At 42.8% G+C, this 23,077-nt stretch overlaps 1 protein-coding gene across 7 annotated transcripts in view; it reads right to left on the bottom strand.

The window, feature by feature from the left end:
- Positions 1-1,108: 1,108 nt before the first annotated feature.
- Positions 1,109-23,077, bottom strand: part of LOC105681212 (lachesin) — a 287,913-nt gene continuing 265,944 nt past the window's right edge. For all 7 annotated transcript variants that reach the window (XM_033322606.1, XM_033322607.1, XM_033322609.1 and 4 more), the window contains one exon: positions 1,109-14,355. In XM_033322606.1, coding sequence (XP_033178497.1) covers positions 14,246-14,355 — 110 coding nt within the window. In that variant the 3' untranslated portion in view covers positions 1,109-14,245. The remainder of the gene's footprint in view (positions 14,356-23,077) is intronic.

Here is a 23,077-nt window from a genome sequence, read left to right as displayed (position 1 = left end):
TCTTTTTCCGATTCGTCCTTTTATTCCCTCGTTCTATAAACATTCGTAATCGAATTTACATCGGTTAATACACACGTGTCTTAATTTCGAGAGGAAAATTCGTTGAAAAATTCTACCATTGGAATTGTTTTTTCATTTTGAAAGGTGTGCTGTGCGAGCGCAATGGCGAAAGACATCGTTGTGCAGCGATGAAATTCTCTGTTTCGCGACCATGTTATTCGGAACTCAATTTCGGGAAACAGTGCGGCGTGTCGTAAAGCGTACGCGTGTTCAATACTTTATATTTTTAGTCAGCACTAAATTGTCGACGAATTTGCATAGTGTATCGACAGTAATTGCACCGAATGTGAATGGCGCGACAGTAAATTTCTGCAATTCAATGAGGTATAGCTTGTACGTTATTTCCCCGAATATACCTATCATAATGTACACGAGACCAATAATTTTCAGTGGCTTTTAAACGCACTAATCCGATTTCTCTTTCGAATTTACACGATTACGCGCGAGTCGCAGTTACGTAGAATTACGTTACGTAATAACAAATCAGATGTTTGCTGGAATTTTTATTTTCTCTATACGAAGGATGTAACACGTTCGCTCGACAATGCGCGAAATGCGGGTTAATTTAATACAATACGAGTTGGAAATATTCTCGTTGTCGTAAAAGTTTCGAGCTCTTTTGTAGCCCTGCAACAGAAATAATATATTACCGAGGCTTTGGAAACGGAAGCTTAGTAAATTCACTTCGTTTCATCTCTTAATCCGAAGTATCGTTGGTTCACACGTGAATATTATGCTTATGTATTTCATATAAATGAAATATAACCCAAGCATGGACGCACAGTTTTGCACAGTTTTGTAGGCGGATCAGCGTTGTCATTGGGCCTGATTGCAACTGTTTGTTAATTAGATTCAATTCGAATACACTATCATTTTACAACTTTGTATCTATACTACCGCAACTTTCCTATACATAAATTACGATAACGAAGTGGTCATACAAATTCTGATTTAACATTTCGAAATTCTGTTAACTCGATCGGAAACGTTCTCGATTCTGCCTCGTTCTGTAGCAAGGTATAGTTCAGGAATAAAGAACAACGTGCTCGTTTGGTTTCTGTATCCTTTTATTCGTACAGTCCTAGATAAATTTATCACAATAAGGGAATTATGAAAAATGTACAATAATACGGACAGAAAACATATTCCCATGGAAAACCGAAAGGAAGGACCAGCCATCGGTAACAATATCTCGCTGGGCTCTTTTCTCTTATTCTTTTTTTTTTTTTTTTATACACTTTTAATTGACATAACGTCCCGCTTGAAGTGACGAAATAAAAAAATCCGCCGATTCTTTCTCATTCTTTACACAGGTCAAAACACAATCTATACTTACATATTAAATGTAGCAACATTTAGAGTAACACTACGCAGCGAGTTTATGTGCACATTAAAAGCGATTTTCGGTGCTTTTCTTTATTTTTGCTCGTTTTCTTTTCATCGTTGGCGTTCAGGTGTATCCTCCTCTCTAGAGATTCTCTTTGGCAGATCTACGGTCGCTGGGTTTTCTTTAGTTTCTCTCTTTCTTACGCTTCTCTACGAACTTTCTCTCGATCGTGCAACGATCTTGTACGGATAGACTCGTCTAATTCGTTCCGAAATCTCTTTCTTTCCTTATATAAAGCGTAAAAAAACATTTTTAAGAAATTTCGCTAGAGAGAATATTCAGGAATAACTTTTGTTTCCCGGAACGAATATCTCGAATGTTGAAAATTTTCTAATAATTGCCGCGATCCGCTATCGTGAGCTCTTCGTTCGCGGAATTCGTTTCCAATTTATTTGACACCGACAGACGTTAAATATATTTTCCTTCAACGTCTTTGCGACGAATCGGTTAATAAAATACTTTCTCGCGTCGACACCCGGTGTGTTTCATAAAAAAGGGAGGATCGTACGAAATTGGAGAAAGCAATCGTTAGAATTTGTTTTCGCGTTCGCACGAACAAGAAGGAAGGTGAAAGATGGAGAAATATAGAGACAGTGGGAGGAGAGAAGAAGACAAACGTCGTGGCAATTTTGCCGATCTCGCGTTTCGTTTCCATCCTCTCGACGATTCTTTATAATTATTTACGCCGTTAGTTAATCTAAGCAGGTTACACCTTCGTTTATGTATATTTATTTACAGGAACACAGTAAACGTTGCCAACCACAAAATCAACCTTATCATCGGTTTTAAAGTTCTACTAATCTCTTTGCATCGTCTCTTCGGTTCAACAGTAATAATCAACAACAAGAATCGCTTTTGCGTAAACGAGATTGGTTTTGTGGTATTCGGCAGTATTTGCCTATGAGATACGAGACTTACGACGACATAATTAGTTATTGTTAATCTCCTTATGGCTAGTTTTCTTTCTTTCGCTTTCTTTCCCACACCTGTACGTTCCTCGTTGAGTTTCAACGATCGTTCGCCCTTTTAGTCGCTACAGCCATAGGGCGCAATTGGAAAATAAATAAAGAAACACACTGATACGTCTAGCTCGTCCGTCGATAATTATTACGTTTGACAGTAAACTAGTTTATTGGATTTTTCTGTCGACTACGACCTTCTCGAACTTCCAAAGGAAGTAGGAAGGAACGTAGTGTTCTTACCTTATGCTGCGTCCACAGTGACGTTCGCCAACAGTTCACGAACAGATTGTAAATCATGTTTGTCGACGATGCAGCGACGTTTGCAGCGATTTTCGCGAGGGAACGTGTGAGCGAGCTCGTAAGCGAATAGCGAATACTGTTTATCCAGGAGACGAGACGCTGAAAGATCTGTCCACGACATTAACAATTCGCGAACTGTTCGCGAACAATTCTCATCAACGTAGACGCGGCATTTATCGTTTCTTTCGCTTGCGCTTTAATTATACTTCAAGAGAAACAATTTACATGCTTAACCAAGTTATTTTAACACTAGAACCACCGACGATTAAAATACGACACTCGTAACAAAGGATGAAATTGAAGAACGAAAAGGAAGAGATACGCGTTACACGGCAAAGAGCAAGACTTTATCCGTATAATTTGCCAAAAAGCTATATATACAAATCTCCTGAAACATACGTATTTAAAATATAACGATTAATACGAAAAACCATGGGTCGATCTATTTTGACCGCTCTGGTAATTCTAGCGTTAGCAGGCAACTTTTCAAATATAATCGTACGAAATAGAAACAATCGTATGGAGACGGCTGTAAGTATCGCGAGAGACGTATTCGCGAATCCTTCTGTGCTCGACTACAGGGTCATGGGAACCAGCAGGCCATTCATTATTCAAATAGCCGGCTAACGTAGCCGGATATCCGCTATTCTATCACGTTCCTCCCTCTCTTCCCGAACTTTCGGTATCGACTGGGTTATCCACCCGGCTCGTTTGTTATTGCAGGAAACGAGCGCGATTCTCGATTCGTATGCATCGTAAGTGCATGTATTTACGTGTTATGCGCATGTATGTATGCATGTATGTATGTATGTATAATACGTATACTTGTATGTATATATGTATGTATGTATGAATCACGTATTTGGCACTTCTTATGTGATCGATTATTTACAGAGATTTCGCGCGTCGAACTCGTATCGAGAAGGTTTCTCGACAAGACCGGGAATCGATACGAACGGTTCACGCGAATTCACGCTCCCCCCTTTCTTTTATTTATAATGTTTATACAATGAATCTGGAACTGAAATTTATACACTGAGCTATTTACAATTCACCTTACATCTTACGTCCCGTGGACGATCAAAACGGTGGCCATTTCAAGCATCCTCTCGAATATTTTCCTTCGATTCGATCGTTTTGTTCGTCCACGAGGTACTTTTGCCTCGGGGACTTTCGGTCGTCTAATAATATAATTTATAAACCTTCGTTCGTCTCCCGTTGAGCACCGAAAGTGTTACTTACCTCGAGTCGCGGTCCTTACGTAAAACATTCGATATAATATAACGATACATTAAAGTATAAGCAATAATACTTTCAACTTGTTTCACAATTTGCCTATCGATGGATCGGTGCAATTGTATTTGCAATTTGTGCGCCAACCTTTGCGAGGAGAGCCGCGTCTCGCGAAACAACGAGATTCCTTCGGAAACCTATGTCGTTTTGAAAGCGATTCGGGAGAAAACGAGTAGATACGAGGAATTATCCCTAATGATCTTAAAAATCAACAACAAACGGAATTTATTATTACTCCTCGATATCGTGCAATTTTCTCCTCTCGTGTGCCTGTGAAATCTTCAACTTTCGTACGTCTTGCTGTCAGATAGAACGAGAATGCTATACGAAATAGCGAGCGATATTTTTGGGCCGAATTATCAAATCACGATAACATTGTTTTTATATTCAATTGTAAAAACAACACACTTTTTGGTCCAAGTATTTTACACAGTGCCGTGCGTAACCCCTTCCTTCTTCAAGGTTGCATAAAGTCTTTCCTATTGTTTCATAGATTTCGCAAAAAAAGAAAAGGAAAAACGGTAACAAAGAAAAGCAGATTTCGAGACAATCGTTGGGCCAGCGAGAGGCAGCCTTTATCCAGGAATTGATAAAACGGATAGTTCCGGAATTCTCTTAGCTTTACTGCGAAACGTGAACGACGTTAAGGGATTTCGACGCTTTAACGATCGAACGATTGCTCTGTGTCTCGGACTGCTCGTTGAACAGAAGTTCGGTCCCGGTGTAGAGAAACACCGGAAACTCGAAACATTCCCGCGGAAGTCGGTCGATGTGAATCTGAAAGCTCCTCGAAAGCTCCGAGGGATCAGCGTGTCTGATACGGCCGTGAAATAAATTCGCCAAGTTCGCGGAAAACTTGGCCCGTGTAGATGAAGTTCAGCTCGTAACTCCCCGATCTTTCGAGTACGCTGCGTGCTATCCTTAAATCGACAGGAAGACAAAGCGGCCACCTTTCGTCTTTAAATCAAACTTTCCGATTAGGCGAGACGAGAGCCATCTCTTCGACCCGTTCCCCGAGGAACTTAAACGTCATACATCTCGCAGCATTTCTATTATCGTGATACAACGAGACTTTGATAAACGTCTGCAACGTGCATCTCGTTTCAACCTCTGGATTTTTGCCTCGACGATAAACAAAGAGGTAGGAAGCTTTCTATGCCTTTACGGTGTCGGTGAACATTTTTATCGTGAGAGGCTCGTAACTCGATAGACTGAATTCAGTGGCTGTTTATAATTTTCCCATAGTTGCAGACACATTGCGGATGTTAATGGAAAATGTATATTTTTATCGAATAGAGAGGTGGAATTTGTACGGAGACTCGATTAATTTTCTAAATGTTATAACGTATACTTCGCATCGGACGTTTCGTATATTTTCGCGTACTAATGTGTATTCTGCATGTTTAAATTCTCTGCAAATGCATAAATATCCTCAGGCTGGATATAAATCTTCGTAACTAACCACGTTTACGTTGATATATTTCTACGAGATTGAATCTCTCGATACAAAAGTATTTATTTTACGTGTTAGAAGTAAAGACGATTCGGTGCAGCTTCGCTTCTAACCGCGACCGACCGAAGCGTAACCGCGAGAGTAATCGTTCCGTTTATTTCGTATTACGTCGTGACAGAAAAATCGATTTAAATTAGAAAAAAATACGCAAGTAAAAAAAACTCATGGAAATCGACCTGTGCGTGTTGTAATTAATGACTATCTGCCGATGTAATTCTTACCCGGTTACGATATTTAATATAAACGACAGACTGCATTGTGTCGGCGTCCTGGTAGCGAGATTTATCGTGTTATTCGCCGATAGTTGTAGAGGTGTACAGGCAAAGGATAGCTAGTTTTGTCGTAGCAATCTGGCAATTATGAGGCGCAAGGGTTGCCCGTAAAAGTGTCGGCCCGTGGGTCGGAAACCTCGGTGCATCGTAACTCAGGACAATAGGTGTCCCACCGTGGTTCAGTAGAGGTGGTAAATCGGAGGTCGGACAATGTTTGGCGAGGTACGTGGTGCGGCCGCTGCGATAACCGGCAATACTTTTACGGCCGTCACCCTATTATGAATGGGCCGTGTTAAACGAGGCGGGAAAAGCTCGCAAGTACATCGCAAAGTGATGATACAGACTGTGTATAACAGGATCTCTCCACCCACACCGTACGACGATCTCTCTTTCTCTCTTCCATTTTCACCCTTACCAACGCTACTTACTCTCTCTCTCTCTCTCTCTCTCTTTATCTCTCTCGTTTCAACTTAGAACGCCAAACCATTTTGTCGTTTCTACCCAACTTTCGTTCTTCTAGCACCGCGTGTGTTCGCGTTTCTGACGGGATCGTCGTGATTCTCGGTGGAACGAGTACACATTTATGACGCCCGATGCAGTTGTACCCTGCGTATACAACGATAAGGATCAGCGGGGTTGAATTTCGCAGCCTGTTTGTAATTTAAATATTCGTGGCTCTTCCGTTCTTCCTTGCTGTTTTGTGATAACGACACGGTGACGGTGAATTTTGTAAGAAATTCTTGGACGATTCGTTTAAAGCGATATAAATTCGATAGCAGTTGCACGAAGAGCATTTCTCGATGTTTTTTCTCATTTTATTTTTTTTACGCGATCGAAACTAGACAAGATATTCCTGCATAGTAGCTGCCTCTGTATTCTCTCTTTAATCTCCGATATCCTGTTTTTCCGGTAAATATGAAATAACGAAATACGAACAGTGGCCTCGTTTTGTTTCGATATGTATGGGGTTAGTTTTATTGGTTCTGCCGGCAGCGGTGGGTGATTAAAACTCCGGATGGATTTTAAAGATATTTCCCGGCCAAGTTTTTTTCATATTAATCCCGCGAACGCGGTCCCACTAAAAAATTTCCCAGCTGTCTCTGATTTTTATTAAAAATAAATTTCGCATAATGCAAATTGCGAATTCAACGGGATTTCATAACAGCGAACCTACTTCCTTCTGACGTTAAATAAGCGAAACGAAATTTTAGACGTGGTTCGTAAATGAATTTCCTTTCCCGTGTCGATAGAGAAATCGCTATAGAAATCCAATCCAATGATCACAGGTGTGAAATAAAATTCGGCTAACCGATTTCATCGGAGCTGAGTCACGAAAGAAATCAAAGGAAGAAGCAACAGATTGGACACGTTTGGCAGACAATACTTTCGCGGCAGTAAATTTTGCCACGAGCGGCACGTGTTAAACCGGACGAGAAGAGTTCGCGGACCGTAACACAGATTATGTATAATAGGATCCGATTTTAACTGTATCGTGGCTATCCTTCCATCTCTCTAACCTCTGATTTCATATTATATATACAGCGGCTTGTCCGATTCCGGTCTGTTACATTTCTCAGAAGTATTATTATGCTGATTCGTACACAACCACGAAAATCACTATCATGCAAATACGCTTACGCTGGCCAAGTAATTTAAATCGATCCTTTTGTTTCGCCATTCGCTTTTCAAAGCCCGGTAATTTCCACGAAATTCTGCGCTCTTGTTTCCCTACAGAGGAACAAAACGATCTAACCCAGCAGATTTCTGCCGCAATAAAAAGCTACGGATCGGTTTACGTTCCGCCAAAGTTGCCTTCGTTTCTCTCTCGCAATTGCTTTTTACCTTGGCATTTTTTGATCGCAGATAGACGAAAGGATATTTTTGTAAGGTAACAGAGACTTTACTAAACATGGCCATCGTTCGTAAAAGTTTCTCCGGTCTTTGAGAATACCGCGATGAAAAGAAATTTCCGCGTGATATCTCGTCGTAAAGTTAAATACTTTCAACTTTTTTCTCGCGTGGGTCGCGAAGGAAGGCAATAAATTCCCAGGGAAACGTAAACCTTTGATTATTGTGCGGATCTCGGTCGGTTTTCAGTCCGCTTCGAATTTTCACGTTTGTTCAACGAGTTCGACGACAACGACCACTTCGTGCCATCGTTCCATTCACCGAATCGTTTCTCCTCTTTTACGTCGTTAATTTGAAATTAACGTTTGGTTCGAGAAGCTACAGAACCGTCAGACGGCCAAGTTCAAAATGATTGTTCGCGAAACGTTATTACGAATTTAATATAACGAAAAAACATGACGAATACATATATTTTAAATTGAATTAGCGGCGATATTTGCGCTTTGAAACGGAATAAAATTTACGCGGTACCGCGCGTTATTGCATTAGTAATACGTTCCGTGTCGTGAAAGCGACGATATAAAATATTACTCGTCGTAAATTCCCTGAAAAATGAAATATTCTAATATTAGCACTAGAAAATACGATTGATTCCTCGGAAACCAAACTGACCGACCTCGATGAAATTGATCCAGCTTCTATCGTAACGCAATTAGGCGAACATTAGCCATGAATTTTTTTCACTGTCCGACACACGACGTTTGACCATGCGCGTAACACGTTTAAAATACCAATAATCCGGCGGCTGAACGAACTTCTTACTCGACCTGAATTTCGACCAGAAAGAAGCATATTCATCGGTTTATGATAGTCATTGAGCTTAATTTGTATAAAATGTTAAATAACAAATATATTTAAAGCGAAAGGATTAAAAAATCATTCGAGCGGAAGTAATTTTGAAATTCATCGAACTGGATAAAAAATTTCAATGATCGTCCAATATAAAATTTTCTCGTTAAATAAAATCGTTAAATTTCAATCTAGCTCGCGATATAAAGCAGAGAACGTTAAATATACAGCGTCGAACTGTTCTCTCCCTCTCTGTCTGTCTGTCTGTCTGTCTCTCTGTCTGTCTGTCTGTCTCTCTCTCTCTCTCTCTCTCTCTCTCTCTCTCTTTCTCTCTTTTCTGTAATTCAACATAGAGAAAAGCACGATCCACGAGGACGACCATTAGTCTCGGCTTCGTTGTTGTTCGCACTGTTGCAATTTTCTGCTTATTAATCGGACCGCGTGTCACGGTGAACGAGCATGATGTCCGCCTTCGGACATGCATGCAGAAGGATAAACGCGCGCCTCGGCGATCGCGTGCGAACGTGTTTCTCGTTTATTTTGCATCGTGGAATGCATGTTGGACGGGAACGTTTTCGGACGTGATCACGACGAGAAACGGATGTTCGTGTCGCGGTGAATAACGGGAAATTTAACGGTTGGTTCTTGGTAATCGACAACTAATCGCGACTCGCAAAAAATAATATACCGAGGATAAGATACGAGCGGAGGATAGAGAGCCTTAACCGTGCCTCGAATCTGGGTTAAGTTTGGGTTATCATCTACTTAAGAGGTAATTTACATAACCTGGATTCTTTGCCTCGTCGAGGGCTTGGTTCTTACGTAAACTAGAGCTAACTTCGACCAGCCTTAACGAACTCTACGTCGTTTTATGTAATCTTGCAATAATAACGCGTTTTGTAATAGCAATTCTTCAATAGAAATCGATCTTCTTAGATTATAATACAGTTGGAAATTAAAGTGGCAGTAGAGAAGTGTGGCAGTAAGTGATTTATGTTGCTGGTCCATGTAAGATCGTATATTGTATTATAAGAGGTATTTGCACGACGTAGATCATTCTTAATGAAAGACTGACGTTGATTGGCTTCTGTGCCCTCCGTGTATTGTCGATTGTTATTGTCACTCGTTATGACATCCATGACACGAACCAATTTTACTCCTCGCTAATTTTACAACTCCGTTGTGTCGCGTGTCACATTATATGTGTCATCGTTCCATTGCTCTACTCTTTGATTTCCAGAATCATCTCGTAGCGTAATTCTATTGCCGTTTAATATCGGTGAAGCAGTGCGACGAAACATCCGCCAATCGATGTATTAATATCGTGTAACGGCCGTGAAATAGAATAACGGCTGGGAGAGAGAGAGAGAGAGAGAGAGAGAGAGAGAGAGAGAAAGAGAGAGCTGTGAATAAAATTCACGTCGCGCGTGCACCAGACGATACACGGCTCCTATCCGTGCACGCATCTAAATAGGGAGGTGTGTATTCTATCGGCGCGTGCACGGGCCGCGGACGCGGCAATACACCCGTGGCGTGTAACGACGTCACCGAGCAGTATCTCTGTTACGCCTGGCTTGCCGTGGACTGTGGCCGCTCACGCATCGCTTAACATAATCCCCCATCCGACCAGGACTACATAGATTACGAAATGATACCTCTGAAACGCGTACAATTATATTGGCGTGAGATATTTCGCCCGTGCGCGCTGTTTCGTGGTTCGAATCTGAATGCCTGTTCTCTTCCCCTGCGTGACGATCGTCTACCCGTTTTGGCCAGGAATCTCCTCGACACGGACGAACGTCGAAAAGCTGTTGGCCTAATTCGTTGTTCCGATCCGTGTAATCGATCAGCCGCGACGATATCTTTGTAGAAAATCCACGATTGTCTCAGTTTAAGGAAATTCAGGCGAATATCTTGTATAATATCGGAAATTTGAATGGAGATATTTTAGAATATTTTACGACGAACAGGTAAATAGAGATGTCTTGATTAAATCGTTGGCGGCGGTGGTAATTACAGCAGAACCGTAGAGAGGATCGTATAATGTAGCTGTTCGGTTGGTTCGTGGTCCGAATTCGAACGAGTCTATCGTTCGACTGTGTCGGAGCTTTGCGTGGCGCCGCGTTGACGACGCTCGCTCGTGAAAGATAAATCTAAAACGGCGCACTAATTCGCCATTTCATTTAAATGCTAATCCGAAAACAGAGACCAAGCCGTTGAACGTTTCTCGATGCTCGAATCAGTCGTCTCGCGGTTTTCCAAGGAAATTTCCTCGAGCATCGCGTACGAGTTTCCACCGCGCTTTATCTCTCGTTCTCGTACATTAAACAAGAAATCACGTTTCTCTGCTTCTTCGTTCTCTTCTTTCTCTCTTCTCTCTCTTTCTCTCTCTCTCTCTATCTTTCGTTTTTTCTTCTTTTTTATGTCGATGTTTTCGAAGAATCTTTATTCCAGGATCTCGGTATTCGGCGAAAGATACCACCGTACCGTCGGTATCACCGATAAAAGGGAACTTTTCAATTTCGAAGTGAGCCAACTTTCCAGTTGCAAGACTTTCCGACCGAATGATACTTTATCGAAGCCCTTTTCGCGCGATCGAAACTTTTCATACTGGCTTCCCTGAGCCGCTTGCGTGACCGACGAACGGAGTTATCCAGACCAGACACACAAATGGTTTCTACCGATTCGTCCGGAAGCAGAATTATGCGTCAACCAGCCTACTACTGTTACTACTACTACTACTACTACTACTACTACTACTACTACTACTACTACTATTACTAGTACTGCTATTGCTATTAATTCCATGGCGTAGCCTCTGTTCCTTGACTTTTCAACCTGGTTTTCCTTCCAATGAAAACGTTTCGTCGTTGCAAACCGGTGAAATAGAATCCACGGCCGAAACTAGGCTTTAATTTTTACGACGTTATACGATTTCCGGAAACCAACAAACGACAACGGAAACGAATACGTTGTGGAACGTGTTGCGCGATAACGTAGAAGGCCAGGGAGCCTTCGGATGTGAACAAATTTTTCGTACTAGCGATATGAATCGTTTTATAATTTTCATCGTCGAGTAGCCGATGTTTCGTTATTGGGCTCCGTGAAATTAAATTACTGGCAAAGCACCTGACCGGTTATTAATATTTGCGTTTCGTTACCGACTGGATTATGAAATGTTAGCTCAATTTCGAATTCACGACCGTCTCTGACAGCCTACGAATCAACGTTTTTCGATTAACCAGGGCCTACACCGACGTTGGTAGACGATTCGTTCGCCAGTCACGCCCGGGAATTGAATTCTCCGTGTCGTTTGATGTCTTTGTGTCTTCTTTCGGTAATTAATTCGAGCGGCTAGCGTATTTCAATTTGGCAGCTTCTCACAGACGATATCGTGAAACCCAATTACATGTCACGTGCCGATTACACGATCGGTAATGGAAAGTTTCTTAATTACAGGGGCCACGAGAATTAATACGTTCGTTTGGAAATCATAGTAATTTCGGTCTTTGAGAGCGCGTCAGGCACGAGCGCGCCGAGGGAAAACGCGCGGCTGGCTTCATGAAATGTTTCACCGGCCACTTCAGCGACACTTTTGTCGCGTTAAAATTAGAAGCGAGCCTGTTTCGTTTCAATTTCCTCTTCGTGTATCATTCACGATTGCGGCATGGATTTTTAATGTATTTCGATAAATTAGTAACGCCATCCGTGGGCCAGTGTTGTCGATGAAACAGCACGAAATTCGAACGCCGGATGCCCCATTCATCGAGGAATTTTCAACGCGTCCCGCGAATTAAAACGCAACGAAGAAATTAATTTCGACCGACGCGATGGTACGCGTTAATATTTGCGCTGATATTAATCGGGAAATCAGGGAAAAAGGAAAAATTGCAAAACGGGCGAAAAATATGAGAGTGAACGAAAATAAAAAAGGGAGAAAATGAGATGAAATTTGTGAAAGTTGAAGCGAGTCGGGAGGAAAATCAGCGAGTTGCCGAGGTTCGTGAAATTTTTTGAGAAACGAGAACCAAGTTTCCGCCGTCGAGCAACGATCCAACGAACCGTTTCGATAATTGGATTCTCCGGTGGCGACCGTTTTTAAAATATCACGAAAACCATCGTTACGTTCCTGCCAACCTTCGTGATTTCGCTCGCGAGGACACGAGCGCCATTTTTCACGTGCCGAAGCATTAATCAAATTCCCCCTTCTCTCCCTCGAGGGTTATCTACTTGAATGCTACTTCCTGGTCGCGCTTGAAAAGTCTCCAGCATCGCAGATTCCATTCAGCGACTTTCCTACGCAACCTACGCACGTATCTCCCCTGTCTTTAGGGACACCTTGTTTCTGATCGCGGCCACGCCGTGTTCCTCTTTCCAGTTTTTCACCTCCTCTTCCTTTTTCCCTTTCCGGTTGATCGCGTAATCTGCGAGATTTATCGAACAACATCGCGTTTTTCCCCAATTGGAACGGCGATGCTGTTTTAATTGACGCGATATCGTATGTTCTCTGTGTAACGTCGAACGAGGCAACATGGAAAACGCTCGCGCATTGCAAGGAGAATCCAGAGTTCGGTCTGTTTTGTTCACCTGCGCCAAGTATGTACTCTCATAGGACAGATTTATCATTTTGAGCGTTGGAGAGAAAGGCGGTCGAGCTCCGGCGAGTTTGATTGTTTTCGGAATTTATCGCGCTACGTGTTAACCCCGGAGTATTTCGATGAAAAGACCTGGAGATGGTTTTCCTAGAGCTCCAACGTTTGTCTTGTTCTTTTTTCTTTTTTTACTCATATTTTAGCCTTGACTTATCTCGTCACGATACCGTGCTCCGCTCGGTATTTGCAACTTTATTTCAAATTTTCAAAGATCGAGTTAACTTTCCATTTCTTGCAAATTGTAGAAGAAGGAAGAGTTTACATCAGCCGGGACTGTTATCCTTTGCCTTACGTTGGACCATCGAAACAACGTAAGTGTTATCGATTTTCATTACGATTCTCTACCACGGTTTCACATGCTTCTCGAATGATAGAATTATGAAAATTGCATGCCATCATGTATGATTGTAAATCATTACCATAAAACACTGTACAGAGGTGAAAATAAAAATTCGAGAGACATCGACGAGCACCATATAAATTTCTCTCTAATTGCATCGATTAAGTACAGGCTCGTGGTGCAATGTCATATTGCTGCTGGAAAACGGCTCGTTTCCTGTTCATACGTCATTACTTCCGACAAATAATTTACCAAGATAATTCACCTCACAATAAATATCTGATGCTAATTAAGCCCGTAATCCAGCGGCTGCCGATACATAATTCAATTACCCTAATTAATATTCGATTGCGATTAACAATCCAATTAAAGGTATACAACCCGGCTGACAAATAATTTCGTCTGTTTCCGCTAATGTATCGCATCAACCGTCAATCTAATCGCAAATATTAATCCAACATATCGTTTCGTTCCTTTCATAGAACAAATAATTGTTCTAGATATATCCTAGCGCAAAATTATTTCGTTATTACTTTTACTATCCTACCTATCAAATTGCCATTAACGAAAAAATAAAAAGGGCACACTTATTTTCGTCTCGTTGATAGATTACGTTCGATACGCTAATATCGTATTTCGCAGATGCATCGTATTTTGAAGCGCGGCTCTCCGCTGCGAGTAGATCGAGATGCAAAGGTCAGACACACGTACACAGGGCGCGACAGAACGTCCTGGACGAACATGGTCCACGTTTTTCGTGGTCCATCTCCTAATTCGCCGTCTGGGGCACGTACGGGGGCATATAGGGCCCCGTGAGGATATACTGCACCGCTACCACCATCAGTTGCGGGGCACTCCATCTTATGATGTACGCGCTTCCTGAAACAGAAATGCATTTTCCTCGTTACTTCGTAGCCGCCTTATGCGCTCGTAGCCGGCTGAGTGCCGTGCTTCTGTTCCACGATAAAAAGATGTAGAGTGCACGTGTCTGTTCGTGTGTGTCTCTTACACGTTCCGGTTATGCATCGTATACAAGACGATCGTACAGGACCACGGGAATTTCGTTTCGAACGAGAAGCCAAGAGAATTACTCCTTTGGAATTCGATTGTTCTTACGCTATTGGAATAGAGAGCCTGGAAAATTCTACGCGAGCTACGAATATGAATCTATAAGGACGTATTTGGAATAGAACTCATCGTTGTTTAGCGACGATGTAAACGGGGTAAATCCATCCATAAGGGAACGGCAGCGAGGGAATTATAATTTTCCGGTTACACGACTCGAGTCCCTGTAGATTACGGTTTAGTCATTGGCTTACGCGTAAATCTGGCCACGTTAATCATGCACCGTAGCTCGTGTGGTCAGCAGACGTTCCTAATTTCCAAAGCTTATTATCGCGGTAATTAGGTGTCAAAATGGAATTCTATTCGAGCATTTGCCGTTTAAAATTTCGCGCTACCGCGGAATCCCTGTCGTGGCTGAATTACAACCGGCGATCGGAAAGTATTTCAAACATTTCTCGTCGCTGTGACAAAATTACTCGAGTATCTCTGCAACGAATAAAACGAGCCGGTATTTACGCTCGAACGAATGTTTCGACTCTCCTAAAGCCTTCGGTCATCGACAGAAAGTCGCGTCGTACGGAATTTAAATTAACATTTAAAGTAGAGGAACGGATTTTGGAAATACTGGCCGCGTATGTGACGGCATACGCGGAGAACGATATCGCCGGGCGAAAACTTGTCCCAGAAAACTCGTCTAAGCAACGGAGAAAGCGAAGAGTTTCGAGTGGAACTTTTTCGTCTAAAATCCCACGGGTGTTTCTTTCGTGCTATCTCTGATCTAAGCTCGCTCGTGCAACGACCAAGATCTCATTGGTTTTCCAATAAATACAGCCTTCCTCGCTAGAACGACGAGAACGTTTCTTCTATCACGGATGTTACACCTAAATTCTCTTCTGTTGAAGATGTCGGTGTTAAATAAAATTTCTGCTATGCTTTCGTTCGCGTTTCAGATGATTGTACGAACAAAACACTTGTTATCGTATTCGAACTCTTTTTCCTCTGTACAACCTCTTTTTCGACGTATTCCTAGAATATTTCTAAAGTATATAGCTTACCTTTTTTTATCGAAAAACACTTTGTACAACGTTGGATCGCAGGCAATTTTTTACTCGATAAACATAAAGTAAAATAATACGCGGAATTATAATGAAACGATACAATAGAAAAAGAACAACGATAATTTAATTCTAGAATAATTTATTCGACACGATTCCATTTTCTCGAACCTTATTTCGCTCAACTTCAATTTTCGTTACCAATTTTTCTTATTGTTCCTCATATTCAATGCGCTTTTATAAATCTCGTATGCACAATAGACGTTCTTATCGGGTATAATCAAAATATTCACGTATCACAGTATATACGAAACTTCAACCTGCATTCTCTGAATCATTCTCCATTCAGTTGCCAATACTCTAGCATAAATATTCTCTCGGTTCTCGATTATTCGTCGTCCATATGAATTCCCACCCCCGCGATGCTCGACGATATTGAAATTTTAAGAAAACTTACAGTGTCTTCATGCTGTAGGAGCAACACGGTTTAATTTAAAGCAGAAGAGGGAAAAAGAGAAACAAGGGTCGATCTTCAGCCGGTTGTCACGGACCTGCCACTCGTTCCTCCACAAATTCGCGACGGTCTCGTCGAAGGGTCACGAAATCAAAGTTACCGCCAGAAGAACCTGCTTTCAGCGCTGTGAATTACCTGTCAACTTGACAGCGAGTCCCTCGCGTTTTTTTCTGTTTATATGCGGCATCAGGCGTTCGAGTCGCTTCATCGTTCCGTGCGACTAAATCGAAGGGGTGAAAGAGGAAACGTGCGTTTTTGTCGCGCAAACTTTGCACGCGGTGTTTCCTTTTTTCTTCTCATATGTAGTCCGATAGCGTCGAGCTTCGAATATTTCAATTATCCGCACCGTCAGAAGTTCTTATATTTATACGATCGACTAGCAAATTTCGAATGCTATTGCAGCGAAGCCTTTGGAAAGCGAACGTAATTTGTCGAAGAAAGACGGATCACAAATATCTATGGATCAATTTGTACGGGCGGCTTTTCATCATTTTCGTTTCTCGTAGACGAGAACGGAAATAACAATTTGTCAACGGAGTACAAAGTTGAACTGTCTCTTGGCGAACCTCGACTATATTCGACTTCGCGTTGCTTTTCTTAAAAATCTCAAGTGGAAGCAGGGCTCCGTAGGGACGAATTAAGCGCCGGCTAACTTGTGAAACGTAATTTATCGCGTCTGGACTATTTATCTCGGGTTCGCTCGAATGGAGCAAATAGAGTTATAAATAATCCAGAGATTCCGAGGATCGAATAGAGGGATATGGAGGATGGGGAATATATCGGGTAAATAACGTCGAATCGTTGGATTCGTCGAATGTTCGGGGACCGCGGTATGGGGCTTCTTGATCGCGGACAAAATTACAAATCGAGCCGCGTATCGGTTATCGGCCGATGAAAAATTTCAAATTGGATGCCGACCGAAATGACAGCCAGTGGCACCCTTTCGCACAAAAAGCTTCATTCTTCCCTCTCTACTGGCTCCTCTTTTTCGTAAGATTTTTATTTACATGGCCGCTCGCCGTCTGATTTATCGTTGATCTGCATCACGTTTTCCATGCGGCGCACTGCATTCTCGCTACGCCGGCGCGAATCTAGCTGGAAGTTTTGCGTCTGCAAATATATTGGCCGTTCCATCGTGGCTCGGGGTAGATTGTTGAAAAAGAGGTGAACAGAGAGAAGCAGAGGGACGGAGGGGAGAGGCATACGCGTGGAAAGAGGGACAGATGCGAGAAGGGAACAAAGAAACGGGACAAACAGACGAAACGAAAAGCACAAAGAGGCGAAATGAGAAAGGCACCGGGTTCGGAGTGGAAAAATAAAACGAAGTAGGAGGGAGGCAGAAGAGCGAAAACGTTGGCGGAGAAATGGATAGAGAGAGGGTGGAAGGGTATAAAGAGACGAATAAACGAAGAAGGAAAGAGGGAGTAAGGAGAGGATAGAGAAAAGAAAAAAGGGAAAGAAGAGAGAGAATGAAGAGGAAGAAGGAAGAGGAAAGAGGGAGACCGTGCGGCGTTCTTATCGCGGATACGGACTGACGTAACGGATTACTCGCTATCGCGACCAATATGTCAGACGGTAAGAAGGACGAGGAGTCAAGCATTATATCGCGAAATAAAATGGCCCGTGGCGCGTGTCCGTGACCGGGGCACATTCTGAAATATCGTCGGTCACTGGACTGGAACGCAGATATAGGTATTATTATTGACACTTTGCTTCTGGCTGAATTATGTATTTTTCATAGAGCATGTCGGACAGCGTCGTTCGCAAATGCAAAGTAACAAGCTTGCCGACGACCAGGCAAGACCACCATCATCGACGACGACGACGACGACGACGACGACGACGTAAACTCGATGCACCTAGCTGAGATAGAGAGACGACGTCGCTTGGAAGGTTCTCGCTAAATCGGAAAACGCCACCGTGAATTTTAATGCCGAGCTACGATATCGACAGCCGTCGATACGAAGAACGAGTGTCTGATCGAACAATGAGACCGGGTGTGTTTATTACCACGATTATTACCACCCTCTGATTTCAGTTAACTTGACGTTAATTGCTCAATTGTATTCCCTTTCTACGATATTATTACTTTTCAAATATCGATTATACGATTTATTTGTCTCTCTTCGTGGAAGCCACGACATTTTCTCTTTGACTCGAGTAATATCCAGTTCGATTCCGTGTTACGTAGTTCTCGAAGATACTTCTTCCAGACTTTCGAAGATACCCGAACTACTCTAATTCAAGTAGCAACTTTGCTCCTGGCTCTACAACTTCGACAATTTTTAGTCCATTTCTTTTCTGGAACGTCATCCTCGTTAAATTCATTTCCCATTGTAAAACGGATACTTTTGACATTCGCGTGATAGATACGTTTCTACACTAAGGCGGTCGAAAAAGCTAAAACTTCTCCCCAGAGAGATTTCAATATTTCTCTTGCACGATACGCAGGGACGTTTCAATATTGGTATTTCATACGCGTTACCCTTCATTCGGTTGCACGGCGACGATCGAAGATTCATGGCGGAATTATTCATGGAAAAAAGCAAATTGGCCGCGTGTGGGTTGATGCGATTTCGCGGTGCTTTTTCGAAGCCACTGGAAGTTACGTCGCGAAGAATCTCGGTTAATCCGGGTGCATGCCGGTGAATTTTAATGTAACGTCTCGATATCGACAGGTGTCGCGCTGGCGAAGCCGTGAAATTTTTCGATGACACCCCGGCGTCCGCGTAGATTTATCATCATCGGCCTCGATCCATTTCTGTTCCCCTTCTGTTTCCTTTCCGGCTAAAAGTTCGCCAATTCGAAGCCAATCGAAATCCTTCGCGAACGGTTAATGTTTGTCGTTATGTCGATACGTCAGTTCTTTTTCACGACCATTGTCTCTAAACGTCACTTAATACCGCGTTAACTTCTTCTTTCGCGATATTTCTACGTCAAACCGATCGAAGGTGAAACTGAAACTTTCGAATTCTATTTCCTCTCGTTTTTTTTTATCCATTCTTTTCTCTTTTCCTCGAAAATCCATCGTAACCGACGAAATTCGTTGGATGTTTGAAACGTTGAAAGGGAACGGTACAAAACGAGGGGGTAAAAAGTGGATTAGCCGAGTCATCGATTTTCGTAACGTCCGCTCCTATCTCGCGTTCCGTTTTTGCGATCCATTAAAACGACGCTCGAACTTCCTTATCGCTAATTTAATCAACGATAAGGGAAACTTTGGTCGCCTAACGTAACGCCAGTGGCAAACATTTTTATCGGCCGACACCAGTTCGCTTTTTCGTCCTGCCCTCGCTCTTTTTCCTTCCTTTTCTCTTTTGCCTAACGAAAACTTACAACCACACACCACTGAACGAATGAATTTTATTTCTTTACTCTCAGTATACCGGCGCGCATTCTACTGCATTTTTTCGCATCGATTACGATTTCAGTCGTAATTCAACATCGTATCGCTCCTGAAGTTAAACGATGAGATCTACGCGATTAATCTTCGAATGGAATAATCTCCGATCAAACAAAATGATTCTTCCGACGTTTTTTCAACGGAACATTTAGATAAGCGTTGTCAAGTATCACGGTACACGGACGATCTCGTGTAGAAAAATGAGGTGAGAGGTGATTCTTTTTCCTTCCGGCACGTCGGAAGGGAGGGGTTGCGCGATGAGCTTATAGCGGCGATCGTATCGAGACATAAGCCGTACTGATTTACGATCTAACGTACCACCGGAAATCTACGTACGTCGTTCACCATCCAGTTGCAATTTATATTTCGTTGCAACGCAAATAGCGTATAGTACGCATATCGAACGTCATAACGCGGTGAATTTGCGAAAATCAAACGCGACGTTAACGGAAAGGCAGCCTCGACGAAGTTTTCCCTTCTATCTTTTTCTTTCTCTTAGAAGATGGCCGCGGTGCCGTCAGCTTTAAGAGACAAGACGAGGCCAGTTATAGCGTTGTAAATCGATGGGCGGGGGAAATGAGGTCGAAGGGAATAAGAAGGTTATCGAGTTATCGGTTATATATCGGCACCGGATAGATAGAGAGACAAGCGCAGGAGCATGAGAACGAGAAAGCAGAAAGGGAGGCGGCGCAGGGAGCGGATCTCTCCAAAGTGCTCCGGCACTTGTGGCACGTGCAATTTGCGACGTCTAAAGTTACTTCTAACGTGCTGTTGTTTTAATGGTCGCAGACTATCGGCAACGACTGAGTCAGCGGAATGTTCCGGTGACTCGTCGCGATGCAGGAAAATGCATCTCACGAACGGCAAGAATATGGAACTTCGGTTGCCGATTACGCAACTATGGGATGATTTAGGATAAACCGTGTCGTGGATTCGACGAGTGGCAGACAAAGAGGAATATCGAATTAGCAACGATGTCTTTTGTCACGCGATATTAATCGTTTTTATATCCACACGATATCAGCGGTAGATCAAATCGATGTACTACCATCATTTAGGACTACGATCTTTCCACAGTTAAAAAATCTCTCCACTAAGTAAAATGAGTTCTTAACGATAGAACTATCGAACTTCAATACGCACTTGCGCGATAGTCGGTACTGGTTTTGACAAAAGCACCTGTATTTTTTCCGTGATCGTAAAACTAGGCTAACAAACGTACTTCCATCAGGTAAAAGGCTATTTCTCAAAATTATGTTCTCGAGCTTGCAACCAGACGAAATTTATTATTCGTAAGTCAGGCGAACGCACGACAGACTTAAGAAGTATTAGAGTTATAATTCTAGATATTTCCTCTGGATAATTTATCCTCGCGCAAGAACACCGTTCTGCTCTTCGCCACGAAAGTGGCTTAAACAGTTGTGGACAGGAAGAAGCACGCGACAACACGAATGCCTGACGTTGTTACGGCATGTAGACATTCGTGATTCCGGTTGGTCGATGGTGCACTTAGGAACCAGACGTATTTCGATCGTCGTTTCTTCTTTCCGCTCTCGCCATGCCCCAAGGTGTCTTTAGTCTCTCAGCCGGAAAAGAACGAGATCAGAATCCACGTTTTTCACCCACGCGTATCACCCACGAATTCATTTATCAAGCCCATCCCCTTTCCACTGGTCTACTGTGTATATATGTCCGGGGCTAAACGTGGAATTTCTATAGGGGTTGCTTCGTCTTCGTCGACGTATACATTACGTATGTGAAGGGCAACAGATCCAGGAAGGCTCGAGAGACTAGAAGGCATCCTTCGTTGACCCTTTTATACCTCGCAAGGAAATTACCTGAACGAAGCGATGGTTGCTCGATCCTGTCTCTCCTTTTTCTTTTCCCTTTACACGGCCCGTTTACCACGTTTCCTCTGCCATGTCGGAGTATCCCTTTTATATTTATAGGCCGAGTTCACGCACTATTTTTTCGTAGGAAACGAAAGGAATTCGAGCGAAACCGGGGACCAGAAGCCCTATCGTTCTGTACGCGGGAAATATGACTCGCAAATTACGTCGCCGAGAAACGAGATTTTATTATCTGCGACGTGGATTTGGTCTCGGGAGTTCATTCGAGTCGCGCATTTTTCTCCATTCTCGTGGATCTATTTCTGTCTACGCGAATTTAGAAGAAAAAGGATGGCCCTTTGCTTTTTTATCTCCTTCCCTGTTAAAAAATGAACTTTTCCAGGGTAATATTCGACTCGATAGCGAGGAGGGTTTTTAGACGAGCATTCTGACGAAATACGGGCGCGCTTGAAATGCTCGGCGACACTCTGTATCTCATTTCGGGACAACTCGTGGCCGTCTACCGACGTACATATGTACTTCTACAAATTTTGTCCACCATAATTCGTGACAACGAAGACTAATAGCTCTACCGTTCGTTGGTTCATTTATCACGCGTGTACACGTGACTTAATGCACCGTTTGGACAGCATAAACACGGCACCGAGTTTCAGCAAGACCGATAGTTCGTAGACGTTAACGCTTTACAACAATTCTTTCCATCAACGATATTTTCCCATCTTCTTTTCAACATTTCTTTAATCGATCGCGTATTTTATCCCTATACAAGTCGATCTTATTACCTTTACATCCTCTTACCTATTCGGCTTAAAATTTTCATCGATTTTCCATCGAACCACGCTCTGTCTGCTTCGATACACGAACCTAATCGCGAGTTAATTAACGCGCCATTCACGTTCGACGTACGTTCAAATTGGTACATACCTTCGTATTTTGTATTATAACTTGTATATCGTAATTCCTTGTTTATCGTTGAAGTACAATCGTCAAGAGGCGAAACCGATCCTTACCATCTCTTCGCTCAAGTAACAATTTTTATTTCCACCTTTTCGAGCATTCACAGAAGCGAAGATATCCAAGTCTCGAGTAAACTTTCGAGACATTCGATAACAATAATCCCTATCGTTAAATGGATCCAAATTCTATACCACGTTATTCCATTCTATCGAATCAGATTTGTAACTGTGCGTTCCAGTAAAGCTGCGCAAGACATCATTGGAGGATTATCGTGCAAAGGATCTACGCTATTCTAAATCGCGATAAACGGATGGTATAGAGATCAAAGACGGCAATATCCCGGGAACGAGCCACGGGAAACTCTGTCGGAAAACGAAACGTTGTTGTTTCCATTCGATAACACCCAATCGTCTAAGCTGATACGCGTCGTACCTGGAGGCTTCCAGTCAATAAGAACATGGCTTTCGTGCGATGCGACGAGAAGCCACTTCCTTTTTCCCTGACTACTGGAGCGCGCGCAAGCCCCGGGTGCCACGGAAAACGCTCGCGAGGCACATCGAAAAAGCGGATGCCGTAAAATCGGCCAGAAACGTCGCTTCCCTTGATCGCCACTTCGCGGCGCGGTGAAACAGAGGGCTCGGCAAAAGGATTTCGAAGCGGAAGAAACGTTTTTCTCAGTCTGTCGGGGATAAACCGGGATTCTCCAGGGGAAAGTGGGACGAAACGAAACGAGGATGGGAATCGCGCGAGCGTTTCC

This window comes from Bombus impatiens, unplaced genomic scaffold (assembly GCF_000188095.3).
Source record: "Bombus impatiens unplaced genomic scaffold, BIMP_2.2 scf_0647, whole genome shotgun sequence".
In the NCBI taxonomy this organism is placed as follows: domain Eukaryota; kingdom Metazoa; phylum Arthropoda; class Insecta; order Hymenoptera; family Apidae; genus Bombus; species Bombus impatiens.
The sequence above is the reverse complement of the archived record's forward strand: the minus strand, read 5'-3'. Positions and strand labels throughout refer to the sequence as shown.